An 18872-nucleotide genomic window follows, 5' to 3' on the forward strand; every position below is an offset into this window, starting at 1 on the left:
TCCAAATACCTTCCCTCGGGAACTCCCTTGCTCACGGCAGACCGGGTCGGCGGTGGCGGGTTCAGTTACAAAGACTGGTTCGTCGAACTCATCTCGGCAATCCCGCGACGGAGAGTCGAGGACGCGGCGTATTGTCCTCCGCACACAGTAGACTTTGTGGCGCCGTTTGGCTAGAGAATGGCGGTGGCTTTCCAGGAAAAGCCGACGCCGCTCTCGCACCTGGCTGTCAAAACTTACATCAGCAGGCCGTTCTTAACAGTGCACAGAAGCTGTCCCTCGGAATATCCCCTGCAAATTATCAATATCTCAGCCCTACAGTCAAATTCAGCGTGCATACAATAGCCGCTTTCATTAACATAAGCAGATTTGGATTGTTGATTCTGCAGAGTCGCCTTGTAGGAGCTCCCCTGCAACTTTCCGGGCTCTCTTTTTTGGGGAGGGGGTAGGCTTGTGCACTTGATTTACGGGACTGCTGTTGCGAACGAAATACAAGCTTCAAAACTACTATAGTAGTTTTTTGCTCCACATGACCTTGTAATCAATTAATCAATGATGCCCACAAGTTTTTCTGACGTTACTGTATGACTTATTGCCGATTTATATTCAGACTGCAAAAACATTTTATGCATGGAGTGTACTTTACAAAGCGAAATTATTATATATATATATATATATATATATATTAGTGAAATACACCACTTGCGTTGAGTTATTTTACGACGACCCACACCGCGTATTTGCATTCCTTTTGAAAGGGTATACGTCCTTAGTCCGTGACATCAGTCTGATCATCCTGGTGAACCAGCTAATAACGAGTGCGCAGTTTTGTCGTAAACGCGTGTCATGCACGCCTATGAACAAAGTGATTAAATGAGATTAAATTATTAATAACACGTTGAAAGCCGGCCAATAACAGGTTAACATGTTTTTTTTATTCAGAGCACCAGTCACATTCTGAACAAAAACCAACTTCCTCTCTCTAAGCCACCTATGCTGAGTATACCCTACACTATAGGCATTGCAATTTTTTCCCCTCTTCCGTCTCTCTCCTTCACCAGGTCCTGCACGGACAAAGTGTGACGCCTCCGAGACGGAAAGGTGCGCGAAAATGGGAAAGGGGTGCGACTTTATCGGTGGAGGCGCTATTTGTTCTGGTAAGATGCTGCCGGTGAACTTCACGACAAAGTGATAGTCACGCTCTCTTTTTTAAGGCGAAAGGCTTTTTAGGCTCATGGTGAAGTTTGTGTCAGCACACCTGACCGCCGGATTGTACGCCGAAGCGTCATCACGCCATCTGAGGACAGATTATAGACAGATTAAAGAATAAAAAAATGATCGATAGTGACAGTTAGTGAACTAGAGATTGGTAGAAGTTAATAATGACTATTAATGTCTAATAATGACTACTAATGATTTGTAATGACTACTAATTACTTGTAATGACTACTAATGACTCCGAAATGATCAATATGTCTAACGACGGCTTGTAATGACCACAAATGATCAGAAATGACTGAAGATGCTTAGTAGTGAGCAGTAATGACTAAAAGAAAGAAGAGAAAGAGAAGAGGCAAATAGAGGCGAATGATGAGAGGAAGAGTAAGCTTTCACCGTTCACCTCTTCAGAGAGATCTTAAGAGACCCTGTAATTTTTTCCTGTTTCCTTCTTTCTGTTTTTCTTTTTAGAATAAGAGTGGCGTGTTCACAGTGTCTCGGTGTAATAAGCATTTCTTGTGGTGATGCATTTACTAAATATATAGTCTGGCCCCAACATTTTATATAGGAGCGAGCTAGAATAATAAGATCCGACGGGCTCTTTTTTAATGATAATAACGTTACCGTATTTTCCGGTGTATAAGACGCGGTTTTTTTCCAAAAATCTTGCTGGTGCGTCCTATACAAGGGTGCGTCTTATATGCGAATTTTTCGTTTTTTTTTTTGCGGGTTCAGAAATTACTCAGGTTCATGCTCAAGCTTTTTTCACTGAAAAAATATCACTACCAATGATACGGTAGTAGCACGGTTAATACTTCAATACGGGGACCGCCGTGCGCAACTTTTTTTAGGTGAACTTTATCATGAAACGGCGGGGATGACGACTTCCAGAATCGCAAACACGCGGTCGTTTCGGAGGCGCAAGCAAAAGTAATGTGAAATTCCCAAAGATGGCGACAGTCGCGCTTCTCGACATTGTCAAGACAAGCCAAGCCGGCGTTCTTTTTTAGTCATTCTTTGCAACTTCGCAACCGTGTACGTATTACGTCTGTGTTGGTGACTTCGGCGTGTGTTTTCCACTACCTACACCTGTCGTGTTCGGTCTTACTACAGTATGCCACCTAAGTTGCGCAAGAGCTACACCGCAAAGTTCAAATTATCTGCGGTCGAGTATGCTACCGAAAACGGAAATCGGGCTGCGGGCCGCCATTTCGACGTCACCGAGAAGATGATTCGCACGTGGCGACAGTCGTCTGCCAAACTGCAGGCGATGAAGAGCGGAAAGAAGGCTGACCGCGGGAAGAAGGCGCGGTGGCCTGAACTTGAAGACCGGCTCCTCAAGTGGGCTCTTGAACAACGGGCTCAAGGTAGGGCTCTGTCAACCGTGCAGTTGCGCTTGAAAGCACGCACTTTGGCGAGTGAAATCGGTGCCGCTGATTTTGTTGGTGGGCCGTCATGGTGCTATAGATTTATGCAGCGCAAAGCCTTGTCCATAAGAGCGCGGACGACAATGTCTCAACTACCAGACGATTTCGGAGAGAAAGTGGAGAAGTTCCATGAATTTGTGAAGAAGGAAGTCGAAAAGAACAACATCATCGACAGCCACATCGTAAACATGGACGAAGTGCCTCTAACATTTGACATCCCTATGTCAAAAAGTGTCGCTCAGAAAGGTGATAAGACTGTCACAGTACGAACAACTGGGCACGAAAAGTCTCACTTCACTGTCGTACTTGCGTGCTGTGCTGACGGAACAAAGCTGCCGCCGATGATAATTTTTAAAAGGAAAACGATGCCAAAAGAAAGCTTTCCGCCTGGTGTTATTGTCACAACTAACCAGAAGGGCTGGATGGATGAGCAAATGATGGGAGTTTGGCTCGAAAAGTGCTTTTCGAAGCGCCCGGATGGAATTTTTCACTCCCGGAAAGGCCTTCTGGTTATGGATAGCATGCGGGCGCACATTACTGACTTGACACTGAGGCAAATCAAGGCGAAGAACTGTACCCCTACAATAATACCCGGTGGCTTGACGAAGGTTCTACAGCCTTTGGATATTTCCGTCAACCGCAGCTTTAAAGCTATTTTGCGACGTATTTGGAAGGCGTGGATGACGGAAGGCGAGCACAGCTACACCGCAACTGGACGCATGAGGCGCGCTTCTTACAGCGAAGTTGCGAAGTGGGTCCATGAGGCCTGGAGTGCTGTTAGAGTGGCAACCATAAGTGCAGGGTTCCGGAAGGCTGGCCTGCTAGCTTCATCGCCAACCGAGCACGACGACAATACGACCAGCGGTTCTGAGTATGAAGAGAATGCTTCAGCCGCGTTGCCTCCAGAAATGGGCGAGCTTTTTGAGAGCGCATCCGAAGATGAAGACTTCGATGGTTTTAAGTAAAAATAAAATGTTGTTATGGACATATGGGAGAGTTCTTTCGTCGTATTTTTCTTTCTTTTTTGCTAAAACGTGGGCGGGTATGGCGTGAGTGTTGCCTTTTGCGATCACTTAGCGTTGCTTAAGAACTTCTCACAGGCCACCGCGGTGGCTCAGTGGTTGAGTGGTGATGGTCGATCAAGCGTGTTTAATTAACCCTGACTAGCCTAAGTGGGTAAATTGGGGTGCGTCTTATACACGGGTGCGTCTTATATACCAACTTTTTCAATGAGAGCCTTCATATATGGCGAGTGCGTCTTATACAAGGGTGCGTCTTATACACCGGAAAATACGGTATTTGCCTACTTGAGCCATATTGAGCCTATCTGTCTATCTATCTATCTATCTATCTATCTATCTATCTGTCTGTCTGTCTGTCTGTCTGTCTGTCTGTCTGTCTGTCTGTCTGTCTGTCTGTCTGTCTGTCTGTCTGTCTGTCTGTCTGTCTGTCTGTCTGTCTGTCTGTCTGTCTGTCTGTCTGTCTGTCTGTCTGTCTGTCTGTCTGTCTGTCTGTCTGTCTGTCTGTCTGTCTGTCTGTCTGTCTGTCTGTCTGTCTGTCTGTCTGTCTGTCTGTCTGTCTGTCTGTCTGTCTGTCTGTCTGTCTGTCTGTCTGTCTGTCTGTCTGTCTGTCTGTCTGTCTGTCTGTCTGTCTGTCTGTCTGTCTGTCTGTCTGTCTGTCTGTCTGTCTGTCTGTCTGTCTGTCTGTCTGTCTGTCTGTCTGTCTGTCTGTCTGTCTGTCTGTCTGTCTGTCTGTCTGTCTGTCTGTCTGTCTGTCTGTCTGTCTGTCTGTCTGTCTGTCTGTCTGTCTGTCTGTCTGTCTGTCTGTCTGTCTGTCTGTCTGTCTGTCTGTCTGTCTGTCTGTCTGTCTGTCTGTCTGTCTGTCTGTCTGTCTGTCTGTCTGTCTGTCTGTCTGTCTGTCTGTCTGTCTGTCTGTCTGTCCTCTTACACCAGCCCGGTGGCCCAAGTTGTCTGATAGCATGGGCCAATACGTATGTGCTCGTGGTCGTGATGCCATCGTGGCCGTTGCATCACCGTCATTCCAGCTTTGCCGTCCGGCACCCGTCATGCCTTCGTCGTCGAGCCATCGTCGTCATACAATCGTCATGCATTTGTTGACATACCGCCATAGTGTCGCCGTCGCGGTCCTTCAAACGTCGTCATTCCAGCTTCGTGATCTGACTCGTTATGCTATCGTCGTCACGCCTTCTACTCAGACCTAATGGTCCAAGTAGCTTAGGTTACTGGGTATGCGTTCGGCGTGGCGATGCCGTCGTGGTCGTTGCATCCTTGTCATTCCAGCGCTGCCATTCGACTCTCGTCATTCCATCGTCCTCACGCCACCGTATCATATCGTCGTCGTCACGCTGTCGTTTCATCACTGTCAGCACTCCGGTCGTCATGCCGTCGTCGTCATGCAGTCGTTGTCATCCTGCCTTCGTCATTCCATCAACGTTAATTTCACTTGGTCATTTTATTGTAATCATACTGTCGTCATTCAATCGTGATAATGGCATCCTTGTCATGCCATCATCGTCAGTCGCTATCGCGGCCACCTTTTCTGATCGTTGTTGTGATTACGTCGTGGTCCCTCCATCAAATTACATCATCGTCCCTCCAGCTACGTCATCCGGATCTGGCCATCATGCCGTCGTTGTCAAGCCGTCGTCGTCATACAGGTTTCGTTTGTACAATTATCGTCACGCCAATGTCATAGACTCATCGTCATCACACTCTCATCATGCCGTTGTCCTGCCATTATCGTCAATGCATTGTCGTCATACCGTCGTCACCATGCTTTCCTGGTTATTGCAATCGTCGTCATTCTGGCTCTGTCGTCCGGTTATCATAATACAGTCGTCATCTCATCGTACTCACGTCGTCGTCGCTATACCATCGTCATAAGTTAAGAGTCGACATGTCGTTGCCGTCATGCCGTCCCCGTTACACACTTTTGTCATTCTGTCGATATCATTCCTACTTTCTCGTTCCATGGTCACTGTGTCAGCGTGACACAGTCGTGGTCATGCCTCCATGCTTATGGACCGCATTGGCAAGCAATTGTCATAACTAAGTGAGGATCACATCGGAACATCTAACCATATAGCCGAATCACTGAGTCTCACAATTACCGCTACACAAGCTAAAAAAACGGGGCTGATGGAACATGATCTGTCGCTGCATTTTTCAATTGCTCTTGGCATTATCGTCGACAGTCATCGAGAAATGAGTTCTGCCGTAATTTTTGTTAGTTAAGACGATATGAAGAAAGCAAGCAATGCAGCCAGAAAGTGCGCAGTGGAAGTTTGTTCTTATGATTAATTGATTCACGCTCATGTTATTTCTTTTGTCAGGAAAGAAACGCACGCAGTGCAACGAGGAAGAGGAGAAAAAGTGCAAAGCAATGAAACGACAATGCGAGTTTGTCGACGGAGCTCCTCTTTGCATAGGTAAGTATGACGTCATCATCGTCAGCGCACCGAGCTCGTTCAAAAGAAAAATCATGGGTGTAACAGAAACAAGAACAATGGACTGTATTCGGTACTAAATGCACGCACACACGGCTTCCTGGCTGATGGTAAATGAAGCAGTAGAATAGAGCAGGCTATGTGTAAGGCATATATGACTGGCTGTGACAACCTCAAAAAAATGTACCAAGCAGTATCTTTCTTACGTTTACAGCGAAGCTGTTAAAGCCTAAGTACACGTACGCTTGCCGGCACGCGAAAGCTCACGCCCGCGCGCCCACGCATGCGCCGATGTTGTGGCATGGGTCGTACGCGTCTAAGCACGGCGCTGGCACAGATATCTTCTTCAGACAGTTATCGGTTCTCTGGCACTGATTGGCTGCCTCGCAGAAACACGAAACGAAGTCTACCAAGGAGGAAACATTGAGCAAAGTATACGCGCGCTGGCGCGGTTCTTGGAGGTTCAAACCGCCATTCCTCGCGAGGTTCAACCGTAAATGCGCAGGGGCGCAAAATATATTTCTCGCGCCGGCACGCGTATGTGTTGCTTGGTCTTTAGGTTGCGCGTGCGACGGCATGATGCGTATCGAATGTCAAAAGACAGCCAGAGTCCGAAGCTTCAATTTGAAACTTTGTTATAAATCATTATAAAATGAAAGTTGCCTTGCGTATAGCTCATTCAGATTGACAACGAACTCAGATGCGCAGGTTCTTAAGCTGCAATTCGCGGTTTCTTTGTCTCACCGGCTCCACGTCTAGGAGTTTGCACGGCTGCGACGGTGCGGATGCATGAGAACACAGTATCGCCTGAAGTTAGCGGAGACTGTTTGTTTGTCTCAGGCGACACACAACACTGCACAAGGGCCCGGTATCAGGCCTGCACGGGAATCTAAGGGCTCCCGCGCCAAGGGCGAATAAATACGGACCGGGATGTCACTTCTACGTCACTGCGGGATAATGGCTACCCGCTGCTATGCTGCTTGCTCTCGTGATAAACAATGGGCCACCGACTTGCGAGAGCTCGGGCAATCTCCGTCGGCTAGGACCTGCGATAAGTGTGGCTCGGCGCAGTACGACCACGCGATGAGCGCCAGGCACCACTCTTCGGCTTAATAGCGTTGTGTAAGGATCGACACAAAGTACACGCTCACCGTTAGTGCAAAAGCACCGTAGACGAGCTAGCTCAGGTGATGGTGATGGTACTTTTAACGGTGACGGTACTTTTATCGTACTTACATTGATTGCGAAACTCGGGAAACGCGGCATCTAGTGAACAATAATATGTAATTATTACGCAGATATGTCGTTGTCGGACTACCTTCTCTACGAGCGTTAACGTAACTCGAACGTGTGCTAAGAAAATACCCTTTGTAAGAGAATATGCTAAAGTAGCGGAAAGTGTGAATCCTCACGTTATGTATTCTTGGCTAGGCGATACTATATTGTCAAATCATTCGCAAGCATTTGCACTTCTTACACTATCTTATGCGTCCATAAATGAATATTTCGTTAATTTCAACAGTTGGAAAACGCAAAGCCTGCAACGAAGAAGAGGAACAAGCTTGCAAGGAAGAGGGAATGACCTGTGATTTCAGTGCTGGAGCAGCTGTTTGCATGGGTAGGAAGCGTGGGCTGCATCGATTGCCTAATTTCAGCATTTAGTTCCTTGATAGATTATCCCAGAATATCTTCATCTGGCGCTACGCTGTGTACATCAAGATAAGGCCTCGGAATATGAAGCACAAATTAAGGTACCCGTATTTACTAGAACCCAAGCTAATACATTTTTAATGCGGCAGATCCGACGTGCCCTGTTGGAACCTATGTACAGCGAAGCTTTCCGTAAATGTCTAAGGAGTGCTCAAACATGTGCTTGTGTTTTTCCACGGTGAGTACAAATGACACCGGACGCTTTAGTCGTGTTTGCGAAGAATAGAATTCACCTTTTAAAGCAACCAGTGTTATAGGTGTTGAAATAGGCAAGCTCGCTTTCTGCGCCAATTGTTTGGGTCCCCCGGCCTCCCCTTGGAGGCGCAGATGCGACGGACCACGCGGTTGCCAAGCGGTGCAAGGCGCGCGCAACGTGAGGCCATCTTCTCCGGTGCCCTCTCTCCCGCCTCATCGCGGCTCTCCGCGCCGAGGCCCCCTCGCCCTTCTGCACCAACGGCCAACAACCCGCACACGGAGGCAGGCTTCCTCCCTCTACCTTCCACGTCTGCGGGCGAAATACTGTGAGCCATCGCTCCTAGATGGCGCCGCCGTCCCGCAGCCGAGTCGATTTAGGCACCACTGCCCCACGGTCGATTTAAGCACCACTAGCCTGCTTGAAACCCTTGGGTTCAGCGAGAGCAGGGGTAAAGTAAACATGTCCGTCCGCAATAGATTAGTAAGAGGCGTTTGGACGATTGGTGGAAGTAGGGAAACGACAATAAACGGGGACGTACAAAAACAAAGCGCTCCACCCAGTCTTCTATCGTCCTCGATTGCGTTTCCCTTGTCCTTGACCCATTCTGTAACCCTAATGGTCTAACAGTTTTCTAACCTGCGCATTACATGACCTGCCCAGCTCCATTTTTTCTCGTGATGTCAATTAGGATATCGTCTGTACCCGTGTGATCTCTCATCCAAGCCGCTCTCGTTCTGCCTCTTAACGTTATATATATGCCTAGCAATCTTCGTTCCATCGCTCTTTGCGCGGTTCTTAACTTGTTCTCAAGCTTCTTTGTCAGTCTCCAAGTCTCTGCTCCATATGTCAGCGCTGGTAAAATGCACTAATTGTACACCTTCCTTTTCAATGATAATGGTAAGCTTCCGGTCAAGAGCTGGCAATGTCGGCCATATGCGATCCAACCCATTTTTATTCTTCTGTGAATTTCCTTCTCATGATCAGAGTTCACTGTGATTATTTGACCTAGGTAAATGTACTCCTTCACACACTCTAGAGGACGACTGGCAATCCTGAACTCTTGTTTCTTTACCCGGCTATTTGTCATTCTCTTTGTCTTCTGCATACTAATCTTCAACCCCACTCTTATACCCCTGACACACGGGCAAAACTAAAGTCCTTTCCAGTAAACCCATTTTGCTACTCTGAAGGACCCTTTGCAGAAAGGAGTTGCGCCGATGACACATGGCACCGCACTGAACTTCTTTAGGTAGTTCCTCAGATGAACGCCGCAAGAAAAATAGCGCTGGCTGTTAAAGCCACAAGAGAGAAAACATTCTTAAAAAGCTGCGTATTTAGTTACACTTCGCTACTGTAGAACCCAAATATATATTTTTTCATTCTTGATGGCTAATAATGCTTATAGTCGTTTATTTTATTCGCGTTTTTGCGTTGTTAGCAGCCATTTAACTTGGTCCAGCAACTATGTGCAGCCGGTGTTTTGCTGTGCGTGCTGTTTATTCTGGTGATGCCCGCGTTTCTGTTGTCCTTTTTCACGTCTTTATCGATCGCAACGCGAATACACTACATGCGCGCAGCAAACGACGACGACACTGCCGGAATTCAACATGGCGGCACTAGCGACGTTATGCGAGCGTTTGAGAGTATAGCTAGAGGAAATCTTCACTATTCGACAAATTGTATCACCGCTAACAATTAAAACATTTTCGCAAGGTAAAAAAAATGCCTATGGGCACCGTAGTTGTGTGGCAGGTTTCCTTCTATTGACGAGTTGTACACGCTGTGTGCGAGAGTAACTCCTTTCCCGCTCGAAAAGTAGTTGCGCGATCTACTTTCCCGAAAAGGAGCTTTGCCGTAAAGGAGATACTCCTTTGTCGTGTGTCACTGCACTTGAACGCCTTTCCGGTAGATGTCCCCTTACCTAAAGGACTTTAGAGTGCCCGTGTGTCAGGGGTATTACACTCTCTCTGTTAAGGTCCTCAATCATTTGTTGTAATTCGTCTGCATTGTTGCTGAATAGAACAATGTCACCGGCAAACCGAAGGTTGCTGAGATATTCGCCATCGATCTTTACTCCTAAGTCTTCCCAGTTTAACAGCTTGAATACTTCTTCTAAGCACGCAGTGAATAGCATTGGAGAGATTCTATCTCCCTGTCTGACCCCTGTCTTTACAGTTATGTTCGTCCTTTTTTGTGTAGAATTGAGGTAGCTGTAGAACCTTTGTAGATATTTTTAAGGTATTTATGTAAGCGTTCTGTACTCTTTGATTACGTAATGCCTCTATGACTGCTGGTATCTCTACTGAGTCAAATGCATTTTCGTAATCTATGAAAGCCATATCGAGAGGCTTATTATACTCTGCGGATTTCTCAATTACCTGATTAATGACATGGATGTGATCCATTGTAGAGTAGCCCTTCCTGAAGTCAGCCTGTTCCCTTGGTTGACTAAAGTCCAGTGTTTCCCTTATTCTATCGGAGATTATCTAGGTAAATATTTTATATAATACTGAGAGTAAGTTAATGGGCCTATAATTTTTCAATTCTTTAACGTCTCCCTTTTAGTGGATTAGTATAATGTTTGCATTCTTCCAGTTTTCTGGGACCCTTGCAGTCGATAGACACTTCGTATATAGAGCCGCCAGTTTTCCTGGCATTATGTCTCCTCCATCTTTGATTAAATCGACTGTTATTCCATCCTCTCCTGCCGCTTTTCCCCGTTTCATGCCTTGCAAGGCCTTTCTGACCTCATCTCTAGTTATAGGAGGAGTTTCTGTATACTGTTCATTATTGTTTCGAATAGAGTGCTCCTGAGTCCTCTGGGTACTGTAAAGGTCAGTATGGAATACTTCCGCTGCTTTTATTATACTTTAGAGATTGCTGATGATGTTACCCTGTTTATGTTTCAGTGCATATATCTTGGTTTGTCCTATGCCAAGTTTCCTTCTCACTGATTTCAAACTGCGTCCATTTTTATTGGCTTCTTCAGTCTTTCTCACGTTATCATTTCTAATATCACTTATTTTCGCTTTGTTGATCCGTTTTGACAGTTACGCGAATTCTATCTTATCTTTTGAGTTGGACACTCATTTTTTGTCGTTTCTTTATTAAGTCCTTTGTTACTTGGGAGAGCTCGCCTACTGGTTGCCTTGCTGCCTTGCCTCCCACTTCAATTGCTGCCTCTGAAGCCAACCTAGTTACGGTTTCATTCGTTAGCTCTATGTCATCATCATCTCTCTGTTCTAAGGCTGCACATTTGTTTGCAAGTACCAGCCTGAATTTGTCTGCTATTGCCCTTACTGCCTCAAGGTTGACCTGTTTCTTCTTGACCAATGTTGCTCTTTCTCTTTTCAAATTTACGTGAATCCTAGCCCTCAGTAACCTATGATCACTGCACTTTACCCTACCTATCACTTCTACATCCTGCACTATGCTGGGATCAGCAGAAAGTATGAAGTCAATTTCATTTCTTGTATCACCATTAGGGCTTTTCCAGGTCCACTTTCTGCTGCTACACTTCTTGAAGAAGGTTTTCATTATTCGAAGCTTATTTCTTTCTACGAATTCTACCAGCATCTCTCATCTAGCGTTCCTAGAATCGACACCGTAGATGCCAATTACTTGTTCCCTAGCCTGCTTTCTCCGCACTTTGGCATAGAAGTCGCCAATTACTATAGTATACTGAGTTTGAACTTTTGTCATCGCTAATTCAACATCTTCATAATACTGATCTACTTCCTCATAATCGTGACTGGATGTTGGAGCGTAGGCTTGTACTACCTTTAATCTATACCTCTTATTAAGCTTGATTACGACTACAGCTACCCTCTCATTAATGCTGTAGTATTCATAATTGTTGCCCGCTATGTCCTTATTGATTAGAAATCCTACCCCGTATTGCTTCTTATCTCGGAGACCTCTATAGCAGAGGACATGTCCGTTATTCAGCAATGTATAAGCCTCACCAGTTCTAATCTCACTAAGCCCGATGATATCTCAAACAATGTCTGATAATTCCTCAAGGAGTCCTGCTAAGCAAGCCTCACTGGAGAGGGTTCGGGTGTTAAACATTGCAAGGGTCAGTTTCCATTGGCGGCCTGTACGGATCCAGAGATTCTTAGCACCCTTTACTGCGTTACAGGTCTGACCGCCGCCTTGGTCAGGTGCTCCGCAGCTGCCGGGGACTAAGGGCCATTGGGTAATTGAGTGAGCCAGGTGGGAGGGGTTGGCCGAATACTGCACCAAGGAGGCCAATTCTTGTTCTGGTGAGGGAGTGTCTTGTTAAAGCTTAGTGGGCCTTCCTAATTTGGCTGTACCTGGATTAGTATAGCCCCACTCGCTCTCGGCATCTTTTGTCGGTGACACTGCAACCGTGCAGATGTTGTGCATCTCGCCTGGAGTGAAACTGCGCTTACCTGACTTCAAGTGCGCACTTTCAGCTGCCATCGGAGGCTTCGTGCGACGTAAACGGGAAGTAAACGACAGTACAGTGGCGACGCTGCTTTGAGGTTTCCGCAGCAGCTACCCCGGGCATACCGATTCCGACAACTAATGCCTGTCGTAGGCTGCGGATAATTCTTTATTCATGAGAAAATATATATTCGAGTGAGATTCGAATTATGAAAAGCCCCAGCCGGGTAAGTTTCATGCGATTTTCCATCACGGAAAGAGCATATCCCGAAAATAGAACGAAAATAATGACGTCAGAACTGCGCCTCAGTAACGTATAACTTTGGCCCAGAGTTCTAAAGCCTCGTGCATACCACCGACTCGGACAGGTCGTGCCGAACAAGTCAGTCGAAACCAACCAGTCACAAATGGTCACTTAGGTCTAAATGTGGCTGTCACCGGGTCAGTCACTCCCTTCTCGATTTTTCAGTCGCTTCCCAAACCTACTGAACCAATCAGCGGCGTAGTAGCAGGACGTCTGCATGTGCTGACGCTTACTTCAGGTGGCGATGTCGTAACGGCCAATCGCGAGACATTTCAGTGTGACAGCAGTATATTGTCACGCTAGCCGGTGTCACCGTCGGTCGCCGCGAGTCGCTCCTTGGTCGTCAGTCGCGGTCGGTCACACGACCTGTCAGTCGCAGGTGCAATGAAACCCAAGAGGGGAGTTCTGCCTGAAGTTTACCTTCATTTCTCTCTCCATATAAACAAATGTTTGTTTGTTTGTTTGTTTGTTTGTTTGTTTGTTATTTGCCAAAGAAGTGCAGACATTTGCCTGAAAGAGTAGTCCACCAACACAGTGATTTATTGCTCACCTTCAGTGCTCTCATGAAGAATCTTGGACCGCCAAAAGCAAACAACCGAACACCTCCGATAGGCACGAGGCTGTGGAACCCGTTAGCTAGGCGTCTAACGTAGCCCTGGTTAAGCTTCGGGGCGTAAATACCCCTCGATGAGAAATGAGTAACGAAGCGTTTCATTAGGAAACTCGGAGACGGAACTCCGTGCGCATGTATGTTAACTATTATGCGCTGTATGAAAGTCAAATTTGGAGGCGCGCTTTGTTGCTCTTATAGAGCGTATGTACACCGCAATTACGAGCGCTGTACTTAAATCGAATGTTATTTCTGTTTTGTTCTTTATTTTTTCTGGAGAAGGCTAAGCCGGAAGATGGCGCCCGTTTTGTCCCGTATGTTCTCTGCCTGCGTTTGATCTTGCGACATTGAATTCCGTGTCTCAGCCATTCTGTTTCTCGTTTTCCTATCTGCAGAAAAAGAACGCCGCGGTTGTAACGATCAAGAGAAGGAAGCGTGTAAGGTCAAGGGTAGAGAATGCGATTTCTCGGAAAGATAGTAATAGTGCAGCGGCCGCTGTTACAGGTTTATGGGACAAGACGGCGTAGCTTACAGCCTTTACACAAGGCTGCCGAAATAGTTTGGCCCACCAACAGTTAACATGGCATTCACTTTTCTGTTATCTTTCCTGCGCTGCAAGGTACGGCTGTATATGTCGTCGCATTCATGCACAAATGTCTGGCGACATTATTCCGGTGACTCGTTGCAAAATGGCCACATCCAACAACAACGGGCGCAGCTTAATGGCTGCGACGTCGCAGCACCAGTGGAGGCGGTGCAACAACGACCAACCAAACCATAGGTTCCGTTGCAAAGCTCATCTTTTTTTTCGGAAACGATAAGTGGATGACGAGGCCTGCGAGCAATGCTACTGGCATGGCTTCTGCAAGCAGCACACGTTCAGGCTCTCTCCCATACACGTGAGTTGAGGGTTCATTCTTTAGGATTATTAGATCTTTTGGCGGCCTCGAACTCGCCTACACTCATTCGCGCTCGTTAAATTCAGCTCAAACCCTCTTCAGACGAATCGCGATAAGACACATCCGCTCGATTTCGGTATGGCCAGCTCAAATTTAAGGGTGGGCTTTTCTATTGCTTGAGTGTGGGCGTAGATATGCTATTATTGCTTACCAAGTTCTAAGTAACGTCGCGTACAGTCCAAAATTAAACTGTACTGGCAGCTGTTTTTGTCCTTCCCATTCCGTATAGGCACACGTTCATTTCCTATTTTCTTCCAGTGATTCGGTGCTTTGTGTTGCCTTTGCGCAACGAACACATACATAGGCTGTTCTTTTTTTTTTCATATTTCATCCAGTTGAACTCAATTTTGTTAAGTGCTGTTTTACAAATGACGGGACAAAATAGAGACAAATTACTTTAGAACTATTAATTTATGCATCTTCGAGGCTGAGTAATCGTATCCCTTTCACCGTGACAGATCGAAACCGCACCAGCTGCAACGAGGAAGAGAGAAAAGCGTGCGCGGCGCAGGGAAAGGTCTGCGACTTCAGCGCGGCATCTCCATTGTGCATGGGTAAGGCGCCATCCCAGCCCGACTTAAAGGCAGCAACTTCTCTAGGTAGCACGTTGTTTGATTGGAGAATCGAAGCCAGCCAGCATATACTCATAGCATGGCCTTTTGCTGGGGGGGGGGGGGGGGGAGAATATACGCCTTGCACCACGTTTCGCGAAATACGTAGTTGCGGCCTCGCTCGGCCAACGTTTTTCTGGGCGAAACGGGCTCGCTCGCTAAGTTTTCTTTAGCGGGACGAACCCGGTGCCTCTGGACGAATCACAGACGCGACCGAGCGTTATCGGGACCTCCGCGTTACTGGGCCACAGCTCGCCTATAGCCTCGCTCTCTCCTCTAGCGTTCGTAAACGTGGAGAAGGAAAGCAAGAGGCAGGCGATTTTGCATCAGTGATTCTGTCCTCAATTTTTCTTTAAAAAAAAGGCTCGTACGCAGAGACAAGAAAGTCCTTCAAAGCAGTTAAATGTTAAATGCTGGAGTTTTACGTGCCAAAACCACGATCTCATTACCAGGCACGCCATAGCGCGGGACTCCGGTTTAATTTTGATCACTTTCGCTTCTTCAACATGCACAAAACGCACGGTACATAAACGTTATTTTTTTTTGTCGTTTTCTTGCGAAATGGGATGCGGTATACTGTTAACTAGAGCAACAATGCATATGACGGCGCAGTCCGAGTGCGTTATCTGTCGAAACTGCTGCAGAGCACCGATGTTCTAACAAAATTATATGCTTTGATGCAGTGTCGTTGAGCGGAAATACGGCGGGAAGAAACGGCGTGGAAAGGACAGACAGAGAGCGTCTGTCCTGTCCCACTACGTTTCTTCCCGTCTGTATTTCCGCTCAACGACAGTACATGCTGCACCAACAAGCACAACAGTCTACGCTTCTATATGTTTTGAGTACTAGTTAACTTTAATTATGCGAAGTTAACGGCAAAATTTTATTAATATTCCTACTCGACATTCCCGCGCAAATTCTGATGTATGCCGCTGCCTTGCGCCTTGGTCATCCAATGAAATTATCACTTATCATCAAACCATTACATTTAATAAACAAAAACAGCTGTCACAACGAATGTTTTGTCTGTCTGATGCTTTTACCTTATGGCCTTACCTTTAGGGCCATATTTTTTGTTGTGCACGACAGCGAAAAACACCTGCCCTGCGAAAAGCCGCAGTTATAAGCTGTGCACAAATTCTCACCACCTGGTGCGCACCAAAATATCGCACAAAATTTTGCAACAACTAAAAAAATGTTTTTTTTTTTTGCGTGCAGCTTTCGTATTGATGATCACAGATATCACCTTTCTTTCTTGCCAAGAAACGTCGCCGAAAAGAAAAGAAAATTCGTTTGTACCCGTAGAATAACCCTTACCTTTTAAGGGCGAGGGTGGTCATCATCGGACGAAGTAAGCACCCTTTATACACCCGTATAGGCGTTAAAATGTTTAGCGTGCACCGTTGTCGGAACGTTTACTTCATTCTGTACCATGTGTGCCCGCTGAACTGGGCATATGTAGCCCTTTCTGTCACAAGTTGTGACTCAGTCTTCATAAAATCTCCAAATGTATCCTACTTTTTGGAAACTCGGCGCAAAATCTACAGAAATACATTTTGGAGCTGTAGCACCAATTTTAGGTCTCATCGGGTCAGTGATCCTTACAACAAAATTCATCGATTACGAATATTGAAGAGTTATAGATTATTAATTAAATGAATAAAACAACTTAAATATACCTTACAAGTTGATACGGTAGATATTATTGAGCTTGCAATTTCTCATGGAAGAAAGGGCAATCTTTAACAGAGAGCGAGTTTTATGTATCGTTCAATATCTCAAAGAATGTTTTGAAGGAAGTAAAGTTCACTTGACAAATCGTTAAGTGTTTGCTAGTTCTTGCACTCACGAGGAGTGTGTTTCCCGCATAAAATAGAATCCCGAAAAGGCGGACTTTCGCGCAACTTCTCCTTCTCAGGGCAGTATATGCATGTAGTAACTCTAGTAGAAAGTAGGGCGCCTTCACATGCCGACACTCACGTGGCCTACGCACAGACTCCCCAAATGGGAAGGCAAGCAGACGTGCACGCGTGGCGATAGATAGCACGAGACGACGACGGCCGAACGTTGGCGACGATGACGACACGACGACGACAGTGATTGACGGTGATGACGCACAGTGACGAAAAAGTGAGAAAGACGTCTGCGACGGCTGAGAGGTGGCGACGGTGCCGATGACGATGGCGGATTCGCGAGTTCTGCCTAAACATGGACCCTTACGTGTGCGGGATATACTCAGTTCCTTCTCTAACTTCTGGGTTATCATTCCTTTCTTTTGACAGATAAGCAAAGCAACACCTGCAGTGAAGAAGAGATAAAATGCATATCCGCGGGATTGGAGTGCAATTTTAGCACCGGCGCGGCGCTATGCGTAGGTAAGCAACCGTCCTCGCAATATCTCGCTTTATGAGCAGAAAAAAAAGGGGTGGGGGGATAATCAGCAAGCCAAATAAAGGCGTACTTCAGGGAGACATTTCCCGCAGCTTTTCAATGAAAGTGAAGGAGGGTGGCAAGCGCACTCACGCTACTATGATTTAGGCTATTCGTTAGTTAAAGAGCACCGAACGCTTCAAGTTAACCACCAGTTCTTCATTACAGCGTCTTTCGCATAACAGTTGTGTCAAGAATTGCACTCGTGTATCGTTCAACCTCCTTCAACAAAGGCCCCAGTGTCTGTCCTGTCGTTCCGCTGAGCACGAAGTCGCTGCCCCAATCCTCGTGCACAGCGTAACCAAGGTTACGTCATTTGAACGCATAAGCGCCAGTGCACGGGCAAGTATGCTTGTGCGCTGAGTGCAAGGTAATGAATCTCAGGTTGCTAAAGCGAAACCGTAGCTCAACGCTACGTCACCTTAATGCTGAGGAGGTTGGGGCGCCAAACCCAGTCAGCCGATTATTCATTCAATTGATCAATAAGCAACGTTTCTTCCTCCCCCCCCCCCCAATGGTGCCACTTTCGCTCGCCTACGCCTGAAGCCATGCAGATGCAAAGGTGTTCAACCAAGAAATTCCATATTAACGGGGGAATATACACAAAGGTTCTGAACCGGGTCACCTGGCTTATGCACCGTCATGGCGAAACAGCCTATGGACGACAGGACGAGTGAAGGACAGGACGGCGCGCTGTCCTGTCCTCCTTCATCCCTTCCGTCGTCTGCGCTGTTTCATCATAACGAGCGAATACACTGCCAACTTTCATTTCCGGGGCTTTCACTCACACTTCCAGGTTCTAAATTAGTAACACTCGATCGGGATGTCATTCTCGACCACTCGGTTGCTTACACGCAGACGTATACCACGCGTCATGGAGGACGTACGTGCCCTAACATGCGTCCGCTGCTCCCTTCACTCATTGTTGGTTGCAGCCTGACAAGTATAGAACGCCATACGTCACTCCGGAGCGCCACTTCTTCCCACCCTCTTCCATGAACAACGATAGTCGAATCTATAGAGTAAGATATACATGATGTCGGACTTTGATGAAGACGTAAACCTCCGTTGTCTTTTTCCGCTTTAGGTATCTTGCAACAGAAAAAAGAGCATTATGCTTTAACCGGAGCTATTTGCAGGCATGAGAGGTCTGGCAGTGATGAATACGATGCTATCACCGTGTCATCTAGATTATCGGCGGGCAGCACAGTTTCGGCTTCGACTGAGCGTCTTTTCATGATACGTAATTACTTTAAACACTGTTTTAAACCTACGACATATCTTATTGACTTGAAGAGAGTAAAATAAATATTAATACAGGCACTATTTCGAAATTCTTGCAATACCATACGAATTGTCAAGCTGTCTGTCTGTCACGCTTCTGGGTACGCAGATCACGCAAAAACGATTGAACGGAACGAATGACATGAAATTTAGTGAGGTCTAGGTGTTTCCCTGCGCTAGATTACGCAAAACAGCAGATGGGGAATTCATCCGGATGACGCGAGGCAGGGCAGGGGGAGAGAGAAGTGGC

At 46.5% G+C, this 18872-nt stretch overlaps 1 protein-coding gene across 11 annotated transcripts in view; it reads left to right on the forward strand.

Annotated features, from left to right (window-relative positions):
- The window catches only part of LOC126528887 (uncharacterized), a 160932-nt gene that overhangs the window by 39685 nt on the left and 102375 nt on the right, over nt 1–18872 (forward strand). For 7 of the 11 annotated variants that reach the window (XM_055069753.2, XM_072289826.1, XM_072289831.1 and 4 more), the window contains 5 exons: nt 1059–1154; nt 5995–6090; nt 7631–7726; nt 14756–14851; nt 17191–17283. In XM_055069753.2, the coding sequence (XP_054925728.2) occupies nt 1059–1154; nt 5995–6090; nt 7631–7726; nt 14756–14851; nt 17191–17283 (477 nt within the window). The remainder of the gene's footprint in view (nt 1–1058; nt 1155–5994; nt 6091–7630; nt 7727–14755; nt 14852–17190; nt 17284–18872) is intronic. The other 4 variants (XM_072289822.1, XM_072289823.1, XM_072289828.1 and 1 more) reach the window with 4 other exon arrangements.

This window comes from Dermacentor andersoni, chromosome 8, assembly GCF_023375885.2.
Source record: "Dermacentor andersoni chromosome 8, qqDerAnde1_hic_scaffold, whole genome shotgun sequence".
NCBI classification, from domain to species: domain Eukaryota; kingdom Metazoa; phylum Arthropoda; class Arachnida; order Ixodida; family Ixodidae; genus Dermacentor; species Dermacentor andersoni.